Source organism: Oncorhynchus gorbuscha, linkage group LG07 (genome assembly GCF_021184085.1).
Source record: "Oncorhynchus gorbuscha isolate QuinsamMale2020 ecotype Even-year linkage group LG07, OgorEven_v1.0, whole genome shotgun sequence".
Classification (NCBI taxonomy): Eukaryota; Metazoa; Chordata; class Actinopteri; order Salmoniformes; family Salmonidae; genus Oncorhynchus; species Oncorhynchus gorbuscha.
This window is the reverse complement of record NC_060179.1, coordinates 57874474-57899817: the sequence shown is the minus strand read 5'-3', so window position 1 is coordinate 57899817 and position 25344 is coordinate 57874474. Positions and strand designations below refer to the sequence as shown.

Genomic DNA, 25344 nt, shown 5'->3' with positions numbered 1-25344 from the left:
AGTGGGGGTTGTGTTGTGGAGGGTAGAATACTGTATATGTCCTTGCCAAATAAATCCATGTGTAAAATCTACCTTTTATATATTTGACCACTTTTTGTAAAAGCTTCTCTCTCCCTCCCCGTGCCCCGACCAGACACTCAGTGTATACCAGAGAGAGAGATGGAGGGAGGAAACATGAGAAGACGAGGGAGAAGCAGCAAGACATTCGGAGAGTCCACAGAGGATAGAAACTTGCCATCTTTGTTTGTACAGTTAAGTAGGTTCTCGTCTCTCCTACCGTTCCCATGTCCTTGCTTATGTATCTAGCACAGCAAATCACGAGTGTTTCTTACCTCATGCATATAAAAACAGTGATTTCTCCTCATGACATTCAAGATGATGCATCTTTGGAACAAAAACATTGTTAGGGCGTAGTCAAGGTGCTTGTCTTGCCAAGTCTTTTATGACAAGTCAATACACACTGATGATTATAGCAGGGACTCTTTCAATACTGTCTATTCATACATGGAAAATGTCTATTCATTCATGGTTTCCCTCCCTCTGTCCTTCCCTCGCTCGGAGGAACGACAACAAGTAAAGCAATAAGCGAGGCGCTCGTTCCCGAGCAGAGAATGACTCTGATTAAACGACTCTGAGCAAGGGATGGAGGATGAAGGGGGAAGGAGACATGGACAGAAGGAGAGATGGATGGAGGGAGGTACTTTAGAGATGGAGGGAGAGATGGACCCTACCCTACCCCTGCATTACTTCTCCTCTCTCTCTCCTCCTCTTCTATTTCTGCCCCCCCCCCCTTTTCTCCACATTTGATACACACCTTTCAATTTTACTCTTGTATTATATTCACTGTGAATTTACCAGCACTCATCTATAAAATAACGTTTTTTCTTACTGTGTATGTGTCATTTCCACCCTCTTAGTAGGAATACAATTATTGTGAGACACTCTTCTGGATGAAAGCATTAGCTAAGCGACTGGGATGTAAAATGTATATGTTTGGAGGCTGTTTTAACAGGGGAGGTAATGAAGCGCCCAGTCACGGGGCGGGGGGTACGAGGATACAACCCCCCAGATGTGAGAGACAGGTGAGACAAAACACGGGTGAGCCTGAATTGAGGTCACAGTGTTGATGGATGAACACAGTAGTGTGTATGTGCCATGTTAAACATAAAAATACACACACACACACACACACTCTCCTGGAGACTCCTCTCTGCTTCTGTATAATGGCATTAATATCCGTAATGAGGAAAAGCAACACACACACCTGCAGACAGAGACGTAAATACACACGCATGCACTGGTATCTGGGACAATGTGAGTAGTTGGAGTGTAGGATCGTTTTTTTCTTCTCTCCTTGTCTTTTCCTTCTTACCTACTTCAGCATATCCAGTATGCAGAGTGTTAGAACAGAACAGTCACTGAGGATGGACGAATGAATGAGCTGAAGAGAAGAAAAATATGAGTAGAGAGGAACAGGGACTCTTTCTCACTGGCCGTAATGTCACCTCAGTCAGGGATGTATATAATGCCTTCTTCTAATCGCGTGTGTGTGTGTGTGTGTGTGTGTGTGTGTGTGTGTGTGTGTGTGTGTGTGTGTGTGTGTGTGTGTGTGTGTGTGTGTGTGTGTGTGTGTGTGTGTGTGTGTGTGTGTGTGTGTGTGTGTGTGTGTGTGTGTGTGTGTGTGTGTGTGTGTGTGAATCTTACACACTCCAATGCTTGAAGGGAAAACACAGACTCATGTTTAATTCACACAGTCCTCTCCACTCCTCCCCTGAAACCAAACTAAAGATTCTGAACCGACAAACTGAAAATCACAAGTACAATTCCAATGCTCTAGTGTGTTGCTCTTCTGCCTTTTGTTTGTGTGATAGTTTGAATGTGAAAAGAAATTGATCTGCATACTTTTTAGCTATTAATGCTGTAGTTTTGTCAAGCGTTGATTTTCTCCATTATTTTAATTTAGTCCTATGAGATTTTTATTATTATTATTTTTTAATTTCGCCTTTATTTAACCAGGTAAGCGAGTTGAGAACAAGTTCTCATTTGCAACTGCGACCTGGCCAAGATAAAGCATAGCAATTCGACACATACAACAACACAGAGTTACACATGGAATAAACAAAACATAGTCAATAATACAGTAGAACAAAAGAAAACAAAAAGTCTATGTACAGTGAGTGTAAATGAGCTAGGATAATGGTGTTAAGGCAATAAATTGCCAATGGTGGCGAAGTAATTACAACATGGTAATTTAAACACTGGATAGATGTGCAGAAGATGAATATGTAAGTAGAGATACTGGGGTGCAAAGGGGCAAGATACAAAAATAAATACTGTATGTTCCTCTGTGGGGAAGAGGTTAGGTAGATAGATGGGCTGTTTACAGATGGGCTATGTACAGGTGCAGTGATCTGTAAGCAGCTCTAACAGCTGGTGCTTAAAGCAAGTGATGGAGATATGAGTCTCCATCTTCAGAGATTTTTGAAGTTCGTTCCAGTCATTGGCAGCAGAGAACTGGAAGGAAAGACGACCAAAAGAGGAATTCGCTTTGGGGGTGACCAGTGAGATGGGTTGGCGCCCCCCCTTGGGTTGTGCCGTGGCGGAGATCTTTGTGGGCTATACTCGGCCTTGCCTCAGGATGGAAAATTGGTGGTTGAAGATATCCCTCTAGTGGTGTGGGGGCTGTGCTTTGGCAAAGTGGGTGGGGTTATATCCTTCCTGTTTGGCCCTGGGGGTGTCATCGGTTGGGGCCACAGTGTCTCCTGACCCCTCCTGTCTCAGCCTCCAGTATTTATGCTGCAGTAGTTTATGTGTCGGGGGGCTAGGGTCAGTTTGTTATATCTGGAGTACTTCTCCTGTCCTATCCGGTGTCCTGTGTGGATTTAAGTGTGCTCTCTCTAATTCTCTCTTTCTCTCTTTCTTTCTCTCTCTCTCTCGGAGGACCTGAGCCCTAGGACCATGCCTCAGGACTACCTGGCATGATGACTCCTTGCTGTCCCCAGTCCACCTGGCCGTGCTGCTGCTCCAGTTTCAACTGTTCTGCCTGTGATTATTATTATTTGACCATGCTGGTCATTTATGAAAATTTGAACATCTTGGCCATGTTCTGTTATAATCTCCACCCGGCACAGCCAGAAGAGGACTGGCCACCCCACATAGCCTGGTTCTTCTCTAGGTTTCTTCCTAGGTTTTGGCCTTTCTAGGGAGTTTTTCCTAGCCACCGTGCTTCTACACCTGCATTGCTGGCTGTTTGGGGTTTTAGGCTGGGTTTCTGTACAGCACTTTGAGATATCAGCTGATGTACGAAGGGCTATATAAATACATTTGATTTGATTTGAGATATACCTGCTGGAGTGCGTGCTGCTATGGTGACCAGTGAGCTGAGATAAGGCAGGGCTTTACCTAGCAGAGACTTTTAGATAACATGAAGCCAGTGGGTTTGGCGATGAGTATGAAGCGAGGGCCAACCAACTAGAGCGTACAGGTCACAGTGGTGGGTAGTGTATGGGGCTTTGGTGACCAAACGAATAGCACTGTGATAGACTGCATCCAGTTTGTTGAGTCGAGTGTTGGAGGCAATTTTATAGGTGACATCACCGAAGTCGAGGATCGGTAGGATGGTCAGTTTTATGAGGGTATGTTTGGCAGCATGAGTGAAGGATGCTTTGTTGTGATATAGGAAGATGTAATTTTGGATTGGAGATACTTAATGTGAGTCTGCAAGGAGAGTTTACAGTCTAACCAGACACCGGGGTATTTGTAGTTGTTCTTGTATTCTAAGTCAGAGCCGTCCTGAGTAGTGATGCTGAACGCGCGAGCAGGTGCGGGCAGGGATCGGTTGAATGGCATGCATTTAGTTTTCCCTGCATTTAAGAGCAGTTGGAGGCCACGGAAGGAGAGTTGTATGGCATTGAAGCTCGTCTGGAGGTTTGTTAACACAGTGTCCAAAAAGAGATGCTTGCCACACAAGCTCAGTTCAGAACACATTAAGCCCTCATTTTCAGAGCTCTCCTTGAAGCATAACTTTAATTCTCTGTCAAATGAACTGAACTTTCTCTGAGACAGCCTTTAGTACATCTATAGCTTTAGATACCATATATCACAGAAACCCAGACCAGCATACTAATATAATGGCCTTTTTTAATGCACTCCACCTCTCCTCAACTGTCCTCCCCTCCCCTCTTTTCCTCTCTTCTCGTCCGAGCGTTGGGGCTGGAAAGCTAATTAATACACTCTGAGAAAAAGGGTTCCAAAAGGGTTCTTTGACTGTTCCCATAGGAGAGACCTTTTGGGTTCCAGGTAGAACCCTTTTGGGTTCCATGTAGAACACTCTGTGGAAAGGGTTTTACATGGAACCAAAAAGGGCTCTTCAAAGGGTTATCCTATGGGGACAAAAATAACCCTTTTAAGGTTCTAGATAGCACCTTTTTTTCTGAATGTACTCTCAAAAGAGATATTATTATTGTATTATTCCTGATCGGAGCGATCAGCTGTAGCGTCAGCGGAGAAGAGAGAACACCAGCTTAACGTTTCCCTCCGTTTCCTTATCCATCTCTCCTTCTCTCGCTCTACCTCGAATGTCGCTAACTTCCTATCCTATTTCTCTCTCGCGCCCTATTCCCGCCAGCTCCAAGTCAGGATCTTACTAAAGTGTTGAAACTGACAGAAAACTTGAATAAATACAAGAACTACATATTCCTTTATGTGTAGTTTGTGGGAACCATAGTGCTCATCACTAAACTGAGGACCCTGGGACTAAACACCTCTCTCTGCACCTGGATCCTGGACTTCCTGAGAGGCCGCCCCCCAGATGGTAAGGGTGAGCAAAAACTCATCTGCCATGGTGATCCTCAACACTAGGGCCTCTCCGGGGTGCGTGCATAGTTCCCTCCTGTACTCCCTGTTCACCCACGACTGCGTGGCCAAGCACGACTCCAACACCATCATTAAGTTTGTGACGACACAACAGTGGTAGGGCTGATCACCGAAAACGATGAGACAGGCTAAAGGGAGGAGGTCAGAGACCTGGAGGTGTGGTGCCAGGACAACAACCTCTCCCTCAACGTGAGCAAGACAAAAGAGCTGATCGTGGACTACAGGACAAGAGGACCGAATACAGCCACCGGGCTGTATTGGAGCGGGTTGAGAGTTTCAAGTTTCTTGGTGTCATGGTCTAAACACACCAAGACAGTTGTGAAGAGAACACAACAACAGGAGACTGAAAATATTTGACATGGGTCCCCAGATCCTCAAAAAGCTCTACAGCTGCACCATTGAGAGCATGCTGACCGGTTGCATCACCCCCTGGTATGGCAACTACTCGACATCTGACCATAAGGCGCTACAGAGGGTAGTGCGTACGGCCCAGTATATCACTGGGGCCAAGCTTTCTACCATCCAGGACCTATATACTAGGCAGTGTCAGAGGAAGGCCCAAAAACAAGCTATAAGACTGCTGAACAAGTAAATCAAATGGCATAAATGGTAGGGAGACATGCGCAGGAATGCGCGTGCCATGTAAAGGCACAGGGATGAAGACCAAATAAACACGTATACAACACACAGGGTAAAAACCCAAAGGAAAGAGCGGGGAGTACCTCGATTAAATAACACAAGCGCACAATGTTTATCACATGGGACGAGACCGGTAATCAATTGCGCAATCCACAATGGCACGAAAGCCAAAACACACAGCACAGGTAATCACACGACCAACGGACATAGTAACAATAATCGACAGCCCAATGGTGAAATAAAGGGCACATTTATATAAATACAATCAGTGGGAATGGGGACCAGGTGTGCGCAATGACACTGTTCCAGAGGGATCTGTGACGCGATTGTGTGTAGATGAGAAGCATTTTTTACTTAATCAATTTTAGAATAAGGCTATAACGTAAGAAAATATGAAAAAATGAAGGGGTCTGAATACTTTCCTAATATTTGTACAAAAACCCACATCAACTAAACAAACTATATTATAGAAAATGACTGTTAATCTGATGGGTTCAAGCTGCTGAGATCACACACACAAATATGAACTCGAAGATAAAAGTACTTTTAGTTTGGAGGCAGGGATAGTAGATTCCATTTCCAAGCGGTCAGGGGTCATAATTGAGAGGGGTCAGGTAGGAGATTGAAGTGGGTATCCTCAGAGTTTTGTGGGTAAATTGGGCAGGAAAAATGAATATTTGATTTTTGTGCTCTTCCTGAGATGTTGATAAATATTTTAGTGCAGGCAAAGCCTCTAGAGCTTCACGAGAGGAGAGCCATGAGGTAAGGGAAAAAAACACACACACACACACACACACACACACACACACACACACACACACACACACACACACACACACACACACACACACACACACACACACACACACACACACACACACACACACACACACACACACACACACCAACAGGATCACAAAAAAACAACTTTTACATTAACGAAGTAATTTACAAATAAAATGGTCTGACGGTGAGGTGGACATACTCCGTATTCATATGCCGAATGAAAGTAATGATCTCACTGCAATACATTTCAATAGAAAGTCAGCAAAAATAGATAAGATCTTGCTAGTGTAACAGATGTGATCTAGCTTAGTAGTAGTTCCCCTTGCTCTGCAAGGGCCGTGGCTTTTGTGGAGCTATGGGTAACGATGCTTCGAGGGGTGACTGTTGTTGATGTGTGCAGAGGGTCCCTGGTTCGCGCCCAGGTATGGGCGAGGGGACGGTCTAAAGTTGTACTGTTACACTAGCATGGAATTGAAAATACCAGGTTATTTGTGGAAAAATTACCCTGATTAACTCTTTAGTCATATCCCAGTTTACGTATTTGCTTATGGCCTTGCCACACTTAAATGATATGAGCAAAAAATATCCAATTTTGTTTTTAACGGTAAGCCAGACAAAATTAAACGGGCCTATTTATATAATGAATATTTTAACGATGTACGCTGAGAGTCGGGAAGCAAGTTCAGTCAGTGAATACATTTAATAAATAAATGAACACAACAAGACATACAAACAGCGCAACGACATGAAACAGAAACAGAAACAATGATGACTGGGGAAGAAACAATTGGCAGTGACATATAAAGGGAAGGTAATGAAGGAGGTGATGGAGTCCAGGTGAGTTCATTATGCGCAAATACGTGTAAAGCTGGTGACAGGTGTGCGCCATAAACGAGCAGCCTGGTGACCTAGAGGCTAGAGAGGGAGCGGCTCCAACTACAGGACGCCGACCAAGATGACGATCCCGGTGATCCGGAGGGGACCGGTCACCTCTGCTAAGGAGCGGGAGCCTGTTGATCACGCTGAGGCGCAGGAGCATGACGACCTAGAGCGCCGGAGGGAGAGCGTACGTGACAGTACCCCCTCCCCGGCGCGTTTGGCTCCAGCCGCAGGACGCCAACGACATGGACGATCCCAGGGATCCAGAGCGGACAGGTCGCAAATACTGAGGCGCAGAAACCTTGACGAACCGGCTGAGAAGTAAGAGCCTGATGAGCTGGCTCAGACCTCCCCGCTTGCCTCGGCTGAGGCACGGGTAACTGTTCATCCAGCTTAGGCATGGGAGCCTATCCAACCCGGTGAGGCATGGGAGCCTACAAACCGGCTGAGGCTTCCCAGGTAGCTCAGGTCCAACACCCGGACCCGAAATCACCCCCAACATAAAAATAAATACATTTTTTTTAAACACTCCCTGTGTTCTTGTGTCTCGGCATAATGCCTTATGTTAGTGTCGTGTTCTTGGTTTTGTTGTTTAATTCAAACGTTCACCTGCACCTGCTTCCGACTCACTGGCCATCATTTTTGGAGTTTCGAGGGCAGAAATTTGGAGGGAAGAAATGATTAAATATTAAGCATTATACCTCTCACTAAAGGCTACAATCATACAAAAGTTATACTTAAATCAGAACAGGTTCTCTCAAATCAAATCAAATTTTATTGGTCACATACACGTGTTCAGCAGATGTTATTGCGGGTGTAGCGGAATCTCCAACAGTGCAGCAATATCTAACAAGGAATATCTAACAATTTCACAACAATACACACAATACACACAAATCTAAAGTAAAGGAATGGAATTAAGAATATATGCAGTTGAAGTCAGAAGTTTACATACACAGGTTGGAGTCATTAAAACTCGTTTTTCAACCACTCCACAAATCTCTCCTTCACAAACTATAGTTTTGGCATGTCGGTTAGGATATCTCCTTTGTGCATGACTGTAATTCACTGTATGACAATTCCAGTGCGTCAGAAGTTTACATACACTAAATTGACTGTGCCTTCAAACAGCTTGGAAATGTCCATAAAATTATGTCATGGCTTTAGAACCTTCTGATAGGCTAATTGTCATCATTCGAGTCAATTGGAGGTGTACCTGTGGATGTATTTCAAGGCCTATCTTCAGACTCAGTGCCTCTTTGCTTGACATCATGGGGAATGGGGAAAACAAAAGAATTCAGCAAAGACCTCTAGGTCATCCTTGGGAGAAATTTCCAAAAGCCTGCAGGTACCACGTTCATCTGTACAAACAATAGTATGCAAGTATAAACACAATGGGACCACGCAGCCATGATACCACTCAGGAGGGATAACGTACTTTGGTGTGAAAAGTGCAAATCAATCCCAGAACAACAGCAAAGGACCTTGTGAAGATTCTGGAGGAAACAGGTACAAAAGTATCTATATCCACAGTAAAACGAGTCCTATAACGACATAACCTGAAAGGCCGCTCAGCAAGGAAGAAGCCACTGCTCCAAAACGGCCATAAAAAAGCCAGACTACAGTTTGCAACTGCACATGAGGACAAAGATTGTACTTTTTGGAGAAATGTCATCTGGTCTGATGAAACAAAAATAGAACTGTTTGGACATAATGACCATCGTTATGTTTGGAGGAAAAAGGAGGAGGCTTGCAAGCCAAAGAACACCATCCCAACCATGAAGCATGGGGGTGGCAGCATCATGTTGTGGGGGTGCTTTTCTACAGGAGGGACTGGTGCACTTCACAAAATAGATGGCATCAAGAGGGGGGGAAATTATGTGTATATATTGAAGCAACAGCTCAAGACATCAGTCAGGAAGTTAAAGCTTGGTCACAAATGGTTTTTCCAAATGGACAATGACCTCAAGCATACTTCCAAAGTTGTGGCAAAATGGCTAAAGGACAACAAAGTCAAGGTATTGGAGTGGCCATCCCAAAAGCCATGACCTCATCCCTATAGAAAATTTGTGGACAGCACTGAAAAAGCGTATGCGAGCAAGAAGGCCTTACAAACCTGTCTCAGTTACACCAGCTCTGTCAGGAGGAATGGGACAAAATTCACCCAGCTTATTGTGGGAAGCTTGTGGAAGGCTACCCAAAACATTTGACCCAAGTTAAACAATTTAAAGGCAATGCTGCCAAATAGTAATTGAGTGTAATTAAACTTCTGTTCCACTGGGAATGTGATGAAAGAAATAAAAGCTGAAATAAATAATTCTCTCTACTATTATTCTGACATTTCACATTCTTAAAATAAAGTGGTGATCCTAACTGACCTAAAACAGGAAATATTTACTAGGATTACATGTCAGGAATTGTGAAAACTGAGTTTAAATGTATTTAGCTAAGGTGTATGTAGAATTCCGACTGTTTGTAGTCACAGTGGATACTTCATCCGCTATACACTTCCTGATAAACTCAGTCACCGTATCAGTATATTCTTCTCGGGCTACCCAGAACATATCCCAGTCTGGTTGATCAAAAGCATTGATTCCGATGGGTCAGACCAGCGTTGAATAGTCCTTAGCACGGGTACTTCCTATTTGAGTTTCTGCCGAAAGGAAGGGCGGAGCAAAATGGAGTCGTGATCAGATTTTCCGAAGGAAGAGCGGGGGAGGGCCTTGTAGGCATCCCGGAAGTTGGAGTTGCAGTGGTCGAGTGTTTGAGCAGCGCGAGTACTATAATTAATGTGTTGATAGAACTTCGGTAACGTTTTCCTCAAATTTGCTTTGTTAAAATCCCCAGCTACAATAAATGTCGCCTCAGGATATTTGGATTCCAGATTGCATAAAGTCCAGTGAAGTTCGGCAAATGATTGTGAGGTATTCTAGGTCGTGTGAACAAAATGACTTGAGTTCCTGTATGTTAGCATAATCACACCATGATTAGTTAATCATCAAACATACACCCTTCTTCCTGGAGAAAAAATATATTCCTGTCTTCGCGATGAACTAAGAACAAAAATGGCTGTACGGATTCAGACAGTATATCCCAAGAGAGCCATGTTTCCGTGAAACAGACTATGTTACAGTCCCTGAAGTCTCTCTGGAAGGAATTCCTCGCCCTGAGCTCGTCAACTTTATTATCCATGGATTGAACATTAACGAGTAACATACTCAGAAGCGGTGGGTGGTGTGCGCACCTCCTGAGTCGGACTAAAAGTCCACTCCGAATACCTCTTCTCCGCCGGTGTTGTTTTGGATCAGCCTCTGGAGTCAGTTCAATTGCCCTGGGGGGTACGAACAAAGGATCAGATTTGGGAAAGTTGATATCTTGGTCGTAATACTGGCAAGTTACCACCGCTCTGATATCCGATAGGTCTTCCCGGATGTATGTAATAACACAAAAAACATTTTGGGCTAATAATATAAGACACGACACATTAAAAAAATACTGCAAAGTTGCCTAGGAGCTAGAAGCACGGCTGCCCTATCTGTCGGCGCCATTTTCTTCATTTCATCTCTATCAGATTCGTAAGAATTTCTCACCCCATGTTCAAGAACTGCCCTTTTCCCTTTATTCAGATTACAACCTCTCACTTTCGGTTATGTTAAAATTAAATCATCTCCATATCGCTATTTTTAAAACAAGCCATAGAAAGTTGGTTGCAAATTCAGTTTAATCCACCAGAAAAGGCTGATCAAATATTACTACAAATATTATGGTTAAACTCAAGTATACTAATTGATACAAAAAAAACACATTAGCAGGCCAGCATCCTGGATTCGCCTCTTCACTGTTTTGACATTGAGACTGGTGTTTTAATACGGGTACTATTTAATGAAGCTGCCAGTTGAGGACTTGTGAGGCATCTATTTCTCAAACTAGACACTCTAATATACTTGTCATCTCGCTCAGTCGTGCACCGGGGCCTCCCACTCTTCTTTCTATTCTGGTTAGAACCAGTTTGCGCTGTTCTGTGAAGGGAGTAGTACACAGCTTTGTACGAGGTCTTTAGTTTCGTGGCAATTTCTCGCCTGACGAGTATCAGAAGAAAGTTATTTGTTTCTGGTCTTTTTGAGCCTGTAATCGAAACCACAAATGCTGATGCTCCAGATTTTTTTTTTTAACCTTTATTTAACCAGGCAAGTCAGTTAAGAACACATTCTTATTTTCAATGATGGCCTGGGAACAGTGGGTTAACTGCCTGTTCAGGGGCAGAACGACAGATTTGTACCTTGTCAGATTGGGGGTTTGAACTGGCCACGTCTAAAGGCCAGTTTTATTGCTTTAATCAGAACGACAGTTTTCAGCTGTGCTAACATAATTGCAAAAGGGTTTTCTAAAGATTAATTAGCCTTTTAAAATGATAAACTTGGATTAGCTAACATAACGTGCCATTGGAACACAGTAGTGATGGTTGCTGATAATGGGCCTCTGTACGCTGTATGTAGATATTCCATTAAAAAAATGGCTGTTTCCAGCTACAATAGTCTTTTACAAAATTAACAATGTCTACAGTGTATTTCTGATCAATTTGATGTTATTTTAATGGACAAAAAATGTGCTTTTCTTTCAAAAACAAGTGACCCCAAACTTTTGAAAGGTATTGTATGTATGGCCAAGCTGTTCCAGAACTAGCACACCTGATTCAACTTGTTAATTAAAACAATAATAACGCCTATGGAATTTGAACAATATAATATGGCTACCCAGAATACAAAACCCTGTATGTTTCTTCAAAAGGATCTACAAGGAACCTTTGAGATTCATTATAGAACCATTCTCCATAAAGGTTCTATAAAGACCCCATAAAAAAGGTTTTCTATATCGAACCGTTTTCTGTAAAGAACCATAAAAAAGGTTATCTATATAGCCCCAAAAAGGGTTGTAACCATAGCGGAACCCTTTTTGTTGTTATATAGAACCTCTTTTTATGTTTTTTTATAGAACCCTAAAACTCAACTCTGGATCTCAAAGCCAGTTCCACTGCGTTTTTTCATTGTTCCCTTCTAATCATGGACTGATATAGACCTGGGACACCTAGTTCTACTGTAGCAATTAAATATCAGGTAGAGCAGAAAACACACAGGTAACGGACCTCGTAGGGTAAGAGTTGAATACCCTTGTTATAAAACCTTAGGAAAGGGTTCCATTTAAAGCATGGTTCTTTATAGAAACTTTAAAAAATGGTTATATAAAGCCCCAAAAAGGGATCTGCTATAGTTACAAGCCAAATAACCTTTATTTGGTTCTATATATAACCATTTGTTTTTAGTGAGAAAATGTACGGGGGAAAAAATCTCACCCACATCAGCAATATTTTCAAATAACTCTAACTCTTCCAGAAATGTACTTTTTTCACCACTGACACCATAATAAAATAAATCAAACGGTAAAAAATATAAAGGACATTTCAGGCAGAAACGCTCATATTAAACACGAATGGTTTTCACTAAATTGATGCGTTATATTTAGCATACTGTTTTACAGCTTTGTCATTGAAAAAATAATGTATGTTAAAGTCATCTTATTTTATTATTTTATATATTTAACCAGTAACTCTAGTGGGAAGCAGCCGCAAGAGGAGAAAAAAAATGAAATAAACTATAAAAACGGACATTACACACGACTGAGATGCATTTCAAAATATTGCATAAGACATGTAGCTCTTGAAATATGGATAATGTACATGTCAATATTGCGATTTCAATGTGAATTTGATTCATTGTGCAGGCCTAAGAGATACAGTATGTCAAGTTAGTACAGTATACTGTATATGGGGAAAGTCTCACGCTCTGTTGGCTGGTAGATATATTGTACTGTTTCGGGAACAGGTCTTTTTGTGGTATTGTGAGAAGGTGCGTATGTGTTTATATGTGTGAGTGTATGTGCGTGTGTATTTGTGTGTGTCCGCTGTTTGTGTAACTTACCGTAGTGGCCTGAGCGTCCGTAGCAAGCGCAGCACTCTGAGCATGCCCAGTATCTTGGGGCTGCTGTTCGATACCAATGAGACCAGGATATCTATGGCTGAAATCATCACTAAAATCCCATCTAGAATGTTCCAGCTGCTCCTCAGGTAGGCCTTATCACCAAATAACCAGCCCAGTGCAGCCACCTGAGAATATACACAGACACTGGGTTAACGACATACATTCTACGAAATTACATTCACAAACAAAGACGGTATCGCACGGTAACGCATATGCAGTCAATCAGAGAGGCACCTCTCGAGTTGTGCAAAGTAAATTAGGCCAAGCCAAGTGAGATACAAACTTTTGTCGTTGAAGACTTTTCTTCTCTCCGTATTTCAATCTCCAAAAAATGACTGAGACACAACAATAACCCATAGAAGCTTCACAAACTGCATCTCAACTAGGCATGGCTTCATTTGCATATGCTGTGCCTCGTCAGAGCGTTAAGGCATGAATCTATATATACCCAGGCAGTATCAAAGAGAATGATCAAACCCCTGATGAACAAAGACGTGTCGAGGTTACAAAGCCTTTGGTTCCTATGCCCCTGTCAGTTTCCCCCAGACATCTGACTTCCTGTGTGTGACGTTAATTAACCTCCCCCGAGCCCCATTATTCCTGGGCATGATTTCCATTTTGTGTCCGTCTGCCCTCAATGTGTGTGCGTGCGTGTGTGTGTGAGCCCTGGCATTGCGTTGGGCACCAGAATAGAAATGGAGGTCTTAGTGAGTGACACCTGTGAACTTTCTCTAGCCCTCACCCCTCCTCACCGCTCCCTACCCCTGCCACAAGCCTCAATACGTAGACATGACCCTCCATTCAAAGCCAGACCCATTTGAATATCGGCTAGACAATCCTTTCCTTAGTATTAGTAACAGGTGTCTCGCTCTCTTTGTGTGTGTGTGTATGTGTGTGTGCCAGCGTTCCCTCCCATTCGTGGGAGTGTGTGTTTGAGGCTTACCGAGGTATCACACTGAAAGCCTGTTTTCTTCCAGGCTTTGTCTGTCTTAATGACAGTGAACCGGTAGAGCTGAAGATCAATCATTTGGAGGTGGGCCGTGCCTTAATGCATTTCTGTCATCTTAGCTATCTAAGGTATTTCAGGTATTTTAGGTACTTTGTTAGGCTCTATTTTCTCGTCTGGGATCTATTTGCTCGTCTCACTCTAAATGGTGACCGTTAATGAAACACTGAAATGGTACTTTCGTTCCCCTCCCCCTTCTCTCTTTTTTCTATTTCTTCAAAGAAGCTTTGGGGCAGAATGAACACAGAAACTACTGATGGACATGCGACGTATAAGAAGTACTCATAGGAGTAGGATACAGTATACCTCGAGACACTGATCTATGGTCAGTTGGGCATTTTTTTACTCTTACTGTAAAGGTTCGGATTCAGATAAAATAGGCTGATCTTAGATTTGTGCCTATGGGCAACTTCTACCGAACATGTCCTGATATCAGCCAGAGGGGGAAGAGATTTAACCTGGCTCTGTGGATTACACCAGGTCTGTGGAGGCCTTAACCACAGCCCCGAGGCATAGTGATCAGTGTTCCTTCCTGGGTAGGAGAGTGTGGGTTTTTCCGGCTGGTAGGATCTGTCTCCATGGTGCCATCTTACCTTGACTGTCATCTCAGCCACGAAGATCGCTGTGAAGATGTAGTTGGATAGCGTGAGGAAGATACGCTCCTGCAGAGAGAGAGACAGAGAGACAGAGAGACAGAGAGAGAGAGAGACAAAGACAGAGAAAGAAAGCGAGAGAGATAGAAGACAGGAAGAGAAGAGAGGAAGATTTAGCATTTTTCAGCATGTTTGTACAAAAATATAGATTTAGGGTTGTATAAACTTGGATTTTCTTTACAATGGCATATACAGGATACTACCTTCCACAACATAACCTTCACTCCAACTCAAAACTCCAAACCTACAACCTGATTTTGGACAAAATTACTTTTTATTACCAAGAATTCGTACTGCTAAAGGACTATCCAGCAAAATTACTGACAAACCAGCAACCGGCAAAATAAGCACAACAGAGACCCGAAAATATCATCCATCCTGGAACTGAGTAGGTAAAGTCCATTCTGAAGCTACTTCGAAAGCCTAGAATGAAATGAAAATGACAATAATCTCCAGAAATTTCACTTTATGGAGACTGAATGCTAAGTTAAAAAGCTACCAAGCTTGCTAGGAAAGAAAATACCCGGCTGCCACATTACCTAGCACTGAAGTGTGAAGTGAGAGGTGTGAAGCCCCTGTGCCCAACAACGGCAGCAGAGTTCCTCCCCCACCCAAATGCAGAGGCCTCTTTGGCCAAGCACAGACCAATGCTGACACTAAAACCGCACACAACGAGCTGTATACCGCCATAATCAAACAGGAATATGCTCATCCAGAGGCGGCGCTCCTAGTGGCCGGGGACATAAATGGAGAGAAATCAGTTTCACCAAACTTCTATCAGCATGTTAAATGTGCAACCAGAGGGAAAAAACTCAACATCTTTACTCCACACACAGAGACGTGTACAAAGCTCTCCCTCACCCTCCATTTGGCAAATCTGACCATAATTCTATCTTGGTGATTCCTGCTTACAAGCAAAAGTTTAAGCAGGAACAACCAGTGACTCAGTCTATAACAAAGTGGTCAGACGAAGCAAATGCAAAACTACAGGAGTGTTTTGCTCGCACAGATAGGAACATGTTCCAGGATTCATCTGATGGCATTGAGGAGTACACCACATCAGTCACTGGCTTCATCAATAAGTGCATCGATGACGTCGTCCCCAAAATGATGGTACGCACATACCCCAACCAGAAGCAATGGATTACAGGAAACATTCACACTGAGCTAAAGGGTAGAGCTGCCGCTTTCAAGGAGCAGAACTCTAACCCGGAAGATTATCAGTGCCCTCCGACGAACCATCAAACAGGCAAAGCTTCAATACAGAACTAAGATCGAATCGTACTTCACCGGCTCCGAAGCTCGTCGGATGTGCCAGGGCTTGCAAACTACAGACTACAAAGGGAAGCACAGCTGAGAGCTTCCCAGTGACACGAGTCGACCAGACAAGCTAAATAACTTCTATGCTCGCATCGAGGCAAGTAACACTGAAACATGCATGAGAGCATTAACTGTTCCGGACGACTGTGAGATCATGCTCTCCGCAGCCAATGTGAGAAACATTCACAAGGCCACAGGGCCAGATGGATTACCAGGATGTGTACTCCGAGCATGCGCTGACCAACTGGCAAGTTTCTTCACTGACATTTTCAACCTCTCCCTGTTGGAGTCTAATGCCAACATGCTTCCAGCAGACCACCATAGTTCCTGTGCACAAGAACACTAAGGTAACCTGCCTAAATGACTAATGACCCATAGCACTCACTTCTGTAGCCATGAAATGCTTTGAGAGGATGGTCATGGCTCACATCAACAGCATTATCCCAAGACAGTCGTGAAGAGCGCACGACAAAACCTATTTCCCCTCAGGAGCCTGAAAAGATTTAGCATGGGTCCTCAGATCCTCAAAAGGTTTTACAGCTGCGCCATCGAGAGCATCCTGATGGGTTGCATCCCTGCCTGGTATGGTAACTGCTCAGCCTCCGACCGAAAGTCATTACAGAGAGTAGTGCGTACGGCACAGTACATCACTGGGGCTAAGCTTCCTGCCATCCAGGACCTCTATACCAGGCGGAGTCAGAGGAAGGCCCTAAATATTGTCAAAGACTCCAGCCTCCCTAGTCATAGACTGTTCTCCCTGCTACCACACAGCAAGTTGTACGGGAACGCCAAGCCTAGGTCCAAGAGGTTTCTAATCAGCTTCTACCCCCAAGCCATAAGACTCTTGAACACCTAATAAAATGGCTACCCAGACTATTTGCATTGTCCCCCCCCTTCTACTCTGCTGCTACTCTCTGTTATTATCTATGCATAGTCACTTTAATAACTCTACCTACATGTACATATTACCTCAATAACCTCGAACACCGGTGCCCCCGTACATTGACTCTGTACTGGTACCCCCTGTATATAACCCCGTTATTGTTATTTTACTGCTGCTCTTTAATTATTTTATATTTTTATCTCATACTTTTTTTGAGGTATATTGTCTTAAAACTAGATTGTTGGTTAAGGGCTTGAAATTAATCAGGCAACAACAAATTAAACCCCTTCTAGACAACTTCCTGGACAAAATGTTTCACTGTAATAGTGAAGATGTAAACTTGGCAGTAGAAAACCTAAAAAGTATATTTGACCTCAAAGCTTCCCTAAATTTAAAGCAGACAACATAACAACAAAGGCAAATGCTTTGATGAAGAATGCAAAACCTAAGAAAGAAATTGAGAAACCTATCGAACCAAAACATAGAGACCCAGAAAACCTGAGCCAATGTCTTCACTATGGTGAATCACTAAAACAATACAGAAATACATCGCGGAAAAAGAAGGCACAGAATGTCAGAAATCAGCTCAATGTAATTGAAGAATCCATAGTCTCGAACCACTTTTGGGTGCACTCTCACTCGCGCACATCGTTGCAAACACGAAGAGTTATCTATTCAAAATGGAAATGTATGGATAAACCACTTCTCCAATCTTTTTGGCTCTATAACAAATAAACAAATAAAAAACATATACATGATCAAATACAAATGTTTGAATCAACTATTAAAGACTACCAGAACCTACTGGATTCTTCATTTACATTGAATGAACTATAGGACAATATACAAACCCAAAAGGCCTGTGGTGTTGATCGTATCCTAAATGAAATTATAAAATATACAGACCACAAATTCCAATTGGCTATACTTCAACTTTTTAACTTCATCCTCACCTCTGGCATCTTCCCCAATATTTGGAACCAAGGACTGATCACCCCAATCCACAAATGTGTAGACAAATTTGATCCCAATAACTACCGCGGGATATGCGGAAAATCTTTGGAAAATCCTCTGCATTATCAGTAAAAAGAATGTACAGAGAAAATGTCAAAATGTCTTTCTACCAAATTACCGTATGACAGATCACGTATTCACCCTGCTCACTCTATTTGACAAACAAACAAACCAAATCAAAAGCAAAGTCTTCTCATGCTTTGATATCAAAAAGGTTTGTTGACTCAATTTGGCATGAGGGTCTGCTATACAAATTGATGGAAAGCGGTGTTGGGGAAAAAACATACGACATCATAAAATCCATGTACACAACAAGTGTGGGGTGAGATAGGGATGCAGCTTGAGCCCCACACTCATTAACATATATGTTAGCGAATTGGCAAGGGCACTAGAACAGTCTGCAGCACTAGGCCTCACACTACTACAATCTGAAGTCAAATGTCTACTTACTGTGTGCTGATGATCTGTTGCTTCTGTCCCCAGCCAAGGAGGGCCTAAAGCAGTACCTAGATCTTCTGCACAGATTCTATCAGACCTGGGCCCTGACAGAAAATTCAACCTCTCTTTCGTATCATCTAAGATCCCCAAAGATTGGAAAGCTGCCGCAGTCATCCCCCATGACACAGACCTACATCTATCCTACCGTGCCTTTCTAAAGTCTTCGAAAGCCAAGTTAACAAACAGATCACCGACCATTTCGAATCCCACCGTACCTTCACCGCTATGCAATCTGGTTTCCGACCTCAGCCACACTCAAGGTCCTAAATGATATCATAAACGCCATCGATAAAAGACAATGCAGTGCAGCCGTATTCATCGACCTGGCCAAGGTTTCGACTGGGTCAATCACCGCATTCTTATCGGCAGACTCAACAGCCTTGGTTTCTCAAATGACTGCCTCGCCTGGTTCACCAACTACTTCTCAGAGTTCAGTGTGTCAAATCGCAGGGCCTGTTGTTGCAACCTCTGGCAGTCTCTAAGGGGGTGCCACAGGGTTCAATTCTCAGGCCGACTATTTTCTCTGTATACATCAATGATGTCGCTCTTGCTGCTGGTGATTCTCTGATCCACCTCTACGCAGACAACACCATTCTGTATACTTCTGGCCCTTCTTTGGACACTGTGTTAACAAACCTCCAGACAAGCTTCAATGCCATACAACACTCCTTCCGTGGCCTCCAACTGCTCTTAAATGCAAGTAAAACTAAATACATGCTCTTCAACCGATCGCTGCCTGCACCCGCCAGCCTGTCTAGCATCACTACTCTGGATGGATCTGACAACTACTCTGGACAGTTCTGACAACTACAAATACCTAGCTGTCTGGTTAGACTGTAAACTCTCCTTCCAGACTCACATTAAGCATCTCCAATCCAAAATGAAATCTAGAATCAGCTTCCTATTTCACAACAAAACATCCTTCACTCATGCTGCCAAACATCCCTTCGTAAAACTGACTATCCTACTAATTCTTGACTTCGGCGATGTCATTTACAAAATAGCCTCCAACACTACTCAGCAAATGGGATTTAGTCTATCACAGTGCCATCCGTTTTGTCACCAAAGCCCCATACTGCGACCTGTATGCTCTTGTTGGCTGGCCCTCGCTTCATATTTGTCACCAAACCCACTGTCTCCAGGTCATCTATAAGTCTTTGCAGGTAATGCCCCATCTTATCTCAGCTCACTGGTCACCATAGCAACACCCACCCGTAGCACGTGCTCCAGCAGGTATATTTCACTGGTCACCCCCAAAGCCAACTCCTTATTTTGCCGCCTTTCCTTCCAGTTCTCTGCTGCCAATGACTGGAACGAATTGCAAAAATCACTGGAGCTGGAGACTTATATCTCCCTCACTAATTTTAAGCATCAGCTGTCAGAGCAGCTTACCAATCATTACACCTGTACATAGCCAATCTGTAAATAGCCCACCCAACTACCTCATCCCCATATTGTTATTTATTTTTTTGGTCCTTTGCAGCCCAGTATCTCTACTTGCACATTCATCTTCTGCACATCTATCACTCCAGTGTTGAATTGTTAAATTGTCATTATTTTGCCACTATGGCCTATTTATTGCCTTACCTCCCTAATCTTACTACATTTACACACACTGTATATAGACTTCTCTATTGTGTTATTGACTGTATGTTTGTTTATCCCACGTGTAACTCTGGGCTGTTTGTGTCGCACTGCTTTGCTCTATCTTGGCCAGGTCGCAGTTGTAAATAAGAACTTGTTCTCAACTGGCCTACCTGGTTAAATAAAGGTGAAATAAAAAATGTATAAATAAAAGAATCTCAGTAATACAAAGACAATGGTGTTCCAAAAAAGGTCCAGTTGCCCTAGAGCACACAAAAAACTATACATACGGCAGCCTAAACGATCTGAGAGACAAGGCAAGAAGGGCCTCCTAAGCCATCAAAAGGACCATCAAATTCGACATACCAATTTGGATTTGGCAAAAAAAATACTTGAATCCGTTACAGAATCCTTTGCCCTTTATGGTTGTGAGGTCTGGGGTCTGCTCATCAACCAAGAATTCACAAAATGGGACAAATTCCCAAATTAAGACTCTGCATGCAGAATTCTGCAAATATATCCTCAGTGCAAAACGTAAAACATAAAATAATGCATGCCCGCAAATGACCAAAATCCAGAAAGAGACATTCAATTCTACAACCACCTAAAAGGAAGTGATTCCTAAACATTCCATAAGAAAGTCATCACCTACAGAAAGATGAACCTGGAGGAGAGTCCTCTAAGCAAGCAGGTCCTGGGGCTCTGTTCACAAACAGACCCCACAGAGCCCCAGGACAGCAACACAATTAGACCCAATCAAATCATGAGAAAACAAAAAGATAATTACTTGACACATTGGAAAGAATTAACAAAAAAACTGCTCAAACTAGAATGCTATTTGGCCCTAAACAGAGAGTACACAGTGGTAGAATACCTGCTCACTGTGACTGATCCAAAATTAAGGAAAGCTTTGACTATGTAGAGACTCGGTGAGCATAGCATTGCTATCGAGAGAGGCCGCTGTAGGCAGACCTGGCTCTCAAGAGGAGAAAGGCTATGTGCACACTGCCCACACAATGAAGTGAAACTGAGCTGCACTTTCTAACCTCCTGTCAAATGTATGATCATATTAGAGACAAATAGTACCCTCAGATTACACAGACCCACAAAGAATTCGAAAACAAATCCAATTTTGATAAACTCTCATATCTATTGGGTGAAATACCAGTGTGCCATCACAGCAGCAATATTTGTGACCTGTTGCCACAAGAAAAGGGCAACCAGTGAAGAACAAACACCCCTGTAAATACAACCCATATTTATGTTTATTTTGTTCCTTTTTGTCCATTAACTATTTGCACATCGTTACAACACTGTATATAGCCATAATATGACATTTGAAATGTCTCTATTCCTTTTGTGAGTGTAATGTTTACTGTTCATTTTTGACTGTTTATTTCACTTTTGTTTATTATCTATTTCCCTTGTATTGGCAATGTAAACATATGTTTCCCATGCCAATAAAGCCCTTTGAATTGACTTGATAGAGAGGTTATCATCGAGGAACTTCATTGGAACTTTTTGTAACGTTACACTTCAGCGTTGTCTCTGTGCTGCTGTGCTGTTTGTTTGCCTCTTGGCAACCTGCAAAATGAATTTTAAAAAACTGTAATAACCATTTGATCAAAACTCTGCATTTAACAACATCTTAGTTTTTCCCTCATTCAACTTTTTTTCATTCAACCTTTTCACCCGGATGCTTTATTCGGACATGATTCTTCTACCGGACCGCCACCAGCCGAGAAATCCAAGTAGTAACATTAAAGCTATGTGATATAATTGCAGTCGCTGCACTCATAACATGTGGATAGCCGAGTGTCAAGCCCAGCTTCAGATGCAATCATTATGAAAGGTTGAAACTGTCCGTGCCACCAGTCAAAGACCGAGCCTTCTCAGGTTTCTTCTCCCACCCGTTATGGGGTCTAAGGTGCCGAAACCTCCCACCATTAGCTCTGACATATTGAAAACTCTAGTCATTGGCGACTCCATTGCCTGCAAAAGAATCATACAGCGATCATACATTGTTTACCGGGGGTTAGGGATACCTACATGAAGGCTGATCTGAAGAAGGTGCTGGCTAAAACTGGTGAGTGTAAAGAGTATAGGGATATTTTGTTATCCATATCGGAACCAACAATGTTAGGATGAGACAGTCAGAGGTCACCAAGCGCAACATAGCGTCAGTGTGTAAATTAGCTAGAAAAATGTGTCGGCATCGAGTAATTTTCTCTGGCCCCTCCCAATTAGGGGGAGTGATGAGCTCTACAGCAGTCTCTCAACTTAATCGCTGGTTGAAAACTGTTTTCTACCCCTCCCAAAATATCTAATTTGTAGCTAATTGTCACTCTTTTTGGGAATCACACCCAAACAGGACCAAGCCTGACCTCCTAAGGAGTGATGGAGTCCAACCAAGCTGGAGTGGTGCTCTCATCATATCTATCAACATAGAAAGGGATCTAACTCCTCTAGTTCCACACTGAGATAGGATGCAGGCCAGGCAGCAGGCTGTAAGCCTGCCAGCTTAGCCTTCCACTTGCACAGTCAGTGTAGTCAGCTCAGCTGTCCATATTATGACCGTGTCTCTGCCTTCTATCGAGGTTGGGAAAAACTAAACATGGCCTTAGCAATCTCACTGGAATAAAGACTGCCTCCATTCCTGTCATTATTGAAAGAGATTATGATACCTCACATCTCAAAATAGGGCTACTTAATGTTAGATCTCTCACTTCCAAGGCAGTCATAGTCATTGAACTAATCACTGATCATAACCTTGATGTGATTGACGTGACTGAAACATGGCTCAAGCCTGATGAATTGACTGTGTTAAATGAGGCCTCTCCTCCTGGTTACACTAGTGACCATATCTCACACGCATCCTGAAAAAGCGGAGCTGTTGCTAACATTGACAACAGCAAATTATTATTATTATCAATGACGTTCTTGTCTCATTGCTGCAACTCCCCAATGGGCTTGGGAGAGGGGACGGTTGAGTCACGTGTCCTCCAAAACCTGACCCACCAAACCACACTCCTTAACACCCGATATCTTAAGCCGGAAGACAGTCACACCAATGTGTCGGAGGAAACACCGTTCAACTGATGACCAGAGTCAGCCTGTAGGCGCCAGGCCCACCACAAGGAGTCGCTAGAGCGAGATCAGCCAGGGCTTTACCTCCCCTAACCCAAACAACGCTGGGCTAATTCTGCGCAGCCCTATGGAACTCTCGGGCATGGCCGATTGTGACACAGCCTGGGATCGAACACAGGTCTTATGTGACGCCTCAAGCACTGTGATACAATGACTTAGACTGCTGCGCCACTCTGAAGGTCCATGGCAGCAAAGTTAAATGTACAAAAACAGAAATGTATGCGTTCTTGTCTTTTGAGCTTTTTTTGCAGGCTAATCAATTACTTGTTAAAGCTACTGCTCACAGGCAACCTGGGCCGTATACAGCGTTCCTCACTGAGTTCCCTGTATTCCTATTGGGGCTTTTAGTCATCGCAAATAATATTAAAAGTCCACAGACCAAGTCCAAAAGGGTTTTGTCCAACATGTCTCCCGGACCTACGCATACCTTGGATCTAATTTTGTCCAGTGGGATAAATGTTTTTCCTCATAACCCTGGACTATCTGACCATCATTTTATTATGTTTACAATCTCAACAAATAATCTACTCAGACCCCAACCAAGGATTATCAAAAGCTGCGCTATTAATTCTCGGATAACCCAAAGATTCCTAGATGCCCTTCCAGAATCTGTTAACCACCTAACTGAGGATCTAAATTGAACCTTACGTAATACCCTAGATGCAGTCACACCCCTATAAAAAACATTTGTCACAAGAAATTAGCTCCCTGGTAAAAAGAAATCAAATCAAATCAAATTTTATTTGTCACATACACATGGTTAGCAGATGTTAATGCGAGTGTAGCGAAATACTTGTGCTTCTAGTTCCGACAATGCAGTGATAACCAACAAGTAATCTAACTAACAATTCCGAAACTACTGTCTTATACACAGTGTAAGGGGATAAAGAATATGTACATAAAGATATATGAATGAGTGATGGTACAGAGCAGCATAGGCTCTACAGTAGATGGTATCGAGTACAGTATATACATATGAGATGAGTATGTAAACAAAGTGGCATAGTTAAAGTGGCTAGTGATACATGTATTACATAAGGATGCAGTAGATGATATAGAGTACAGTATATACATATGAGATGAGTATGTAAACAAAGTGGCATAGTTAAAGTGGCTAGTGATACATGTATTACATAAGGATGCAGTAGATGATATAGAGTACAGTATATACATATGAGATGAGTATGTAAACAAAGTGGCATAGTTAAAGTGGCTAGTGATACATGTATTACATAAAGATGCAGTAGATGATATAGAGTACAGTATATACATATGAGATGAGTATGTAAACAAAGTGGCATAGTTAAAGTGGCTAGTGATACATGTATTACATAAAGATGCAGTAGATGATATAGAGTACAGTATATACATATGAGATGAGTATGTAAACAAAATGGCATAGTTAAAGTGGCTAGTGATACATGTATTACATAAAGATGCAGTAGATGATATAGAGTACAGTAAAATACCCGAGTTCTGAAGCAAACTTCTAGAATATTGGAACGGAAATGGCGCTCCACCAAACTGGAAGTCTTCTGGCTTTGGAAAGACGGTACCGTGCAGTATCTAAGAGCCCTCACTGCTGCTCGATCAGACTAATTTTCTAACCTAATTGACGAGAATAAGAACAATCCTAATGATGTCGCAAAGCTAACTAAAAAACAGCATTCCCCAAGAGAGGATGGATTTTAATTCAGCAGTGATGAATTCATGAACTTCTTTGACTAAAAGATCAAGATCATTAAAAAGAAAATTACGGACTCATCTTTGAATCTGCGTATTTCTCCAAAGCTTGGTTGTCCTGAGTCTGCAGAAAATAACCAGGACCAAGGATCACTGGAGACTCAAGTTTTTAAATCCTGTTATCTTTTAACACATTCACAAAAATAGTCGTGGCCTTTAAACATTCCAGCTGCATACTGGACCCTATTCCAACTAAACTACTGAAATAGCTACTTCCTGTGCTCTGCCCTCTTATGTTGAACATAATAAACATTATGTACCAAACTCACTAAAAGTGGCAGT

At 42.7% G+C, this 25344-nt stretch overlaps 1 protein-coding gene across 1 annotated transcript in view; it reads right to left on the bottom strand.

Moving 5' to 3' along the window:
* Positions 1 to 25344, bottom strand: part of cacna1g (calcium channel, voltage-dependent, T type, alpha 1G subunit) — a 174597-nt gene that overhangs the window by 75197 nt on the left and 74056 nt on the right. Inside the window, exons 17-18 of the mRNA XM_046354907.1 lie at positions 14814 to 14882; positions 13155 to 13339 (exon numbers count right to left, since the gene is read on the bottom strand). Of these exons, the coding sequence (XP_046210863.1) occupies positions 13155 to 13339; positions 14814 to 14882 (254 nt within the window). The remainder of the gene's footprint in view (positions 1 to 13154; positions 13340 to 14813; positions 14883 to 25344) is intronic.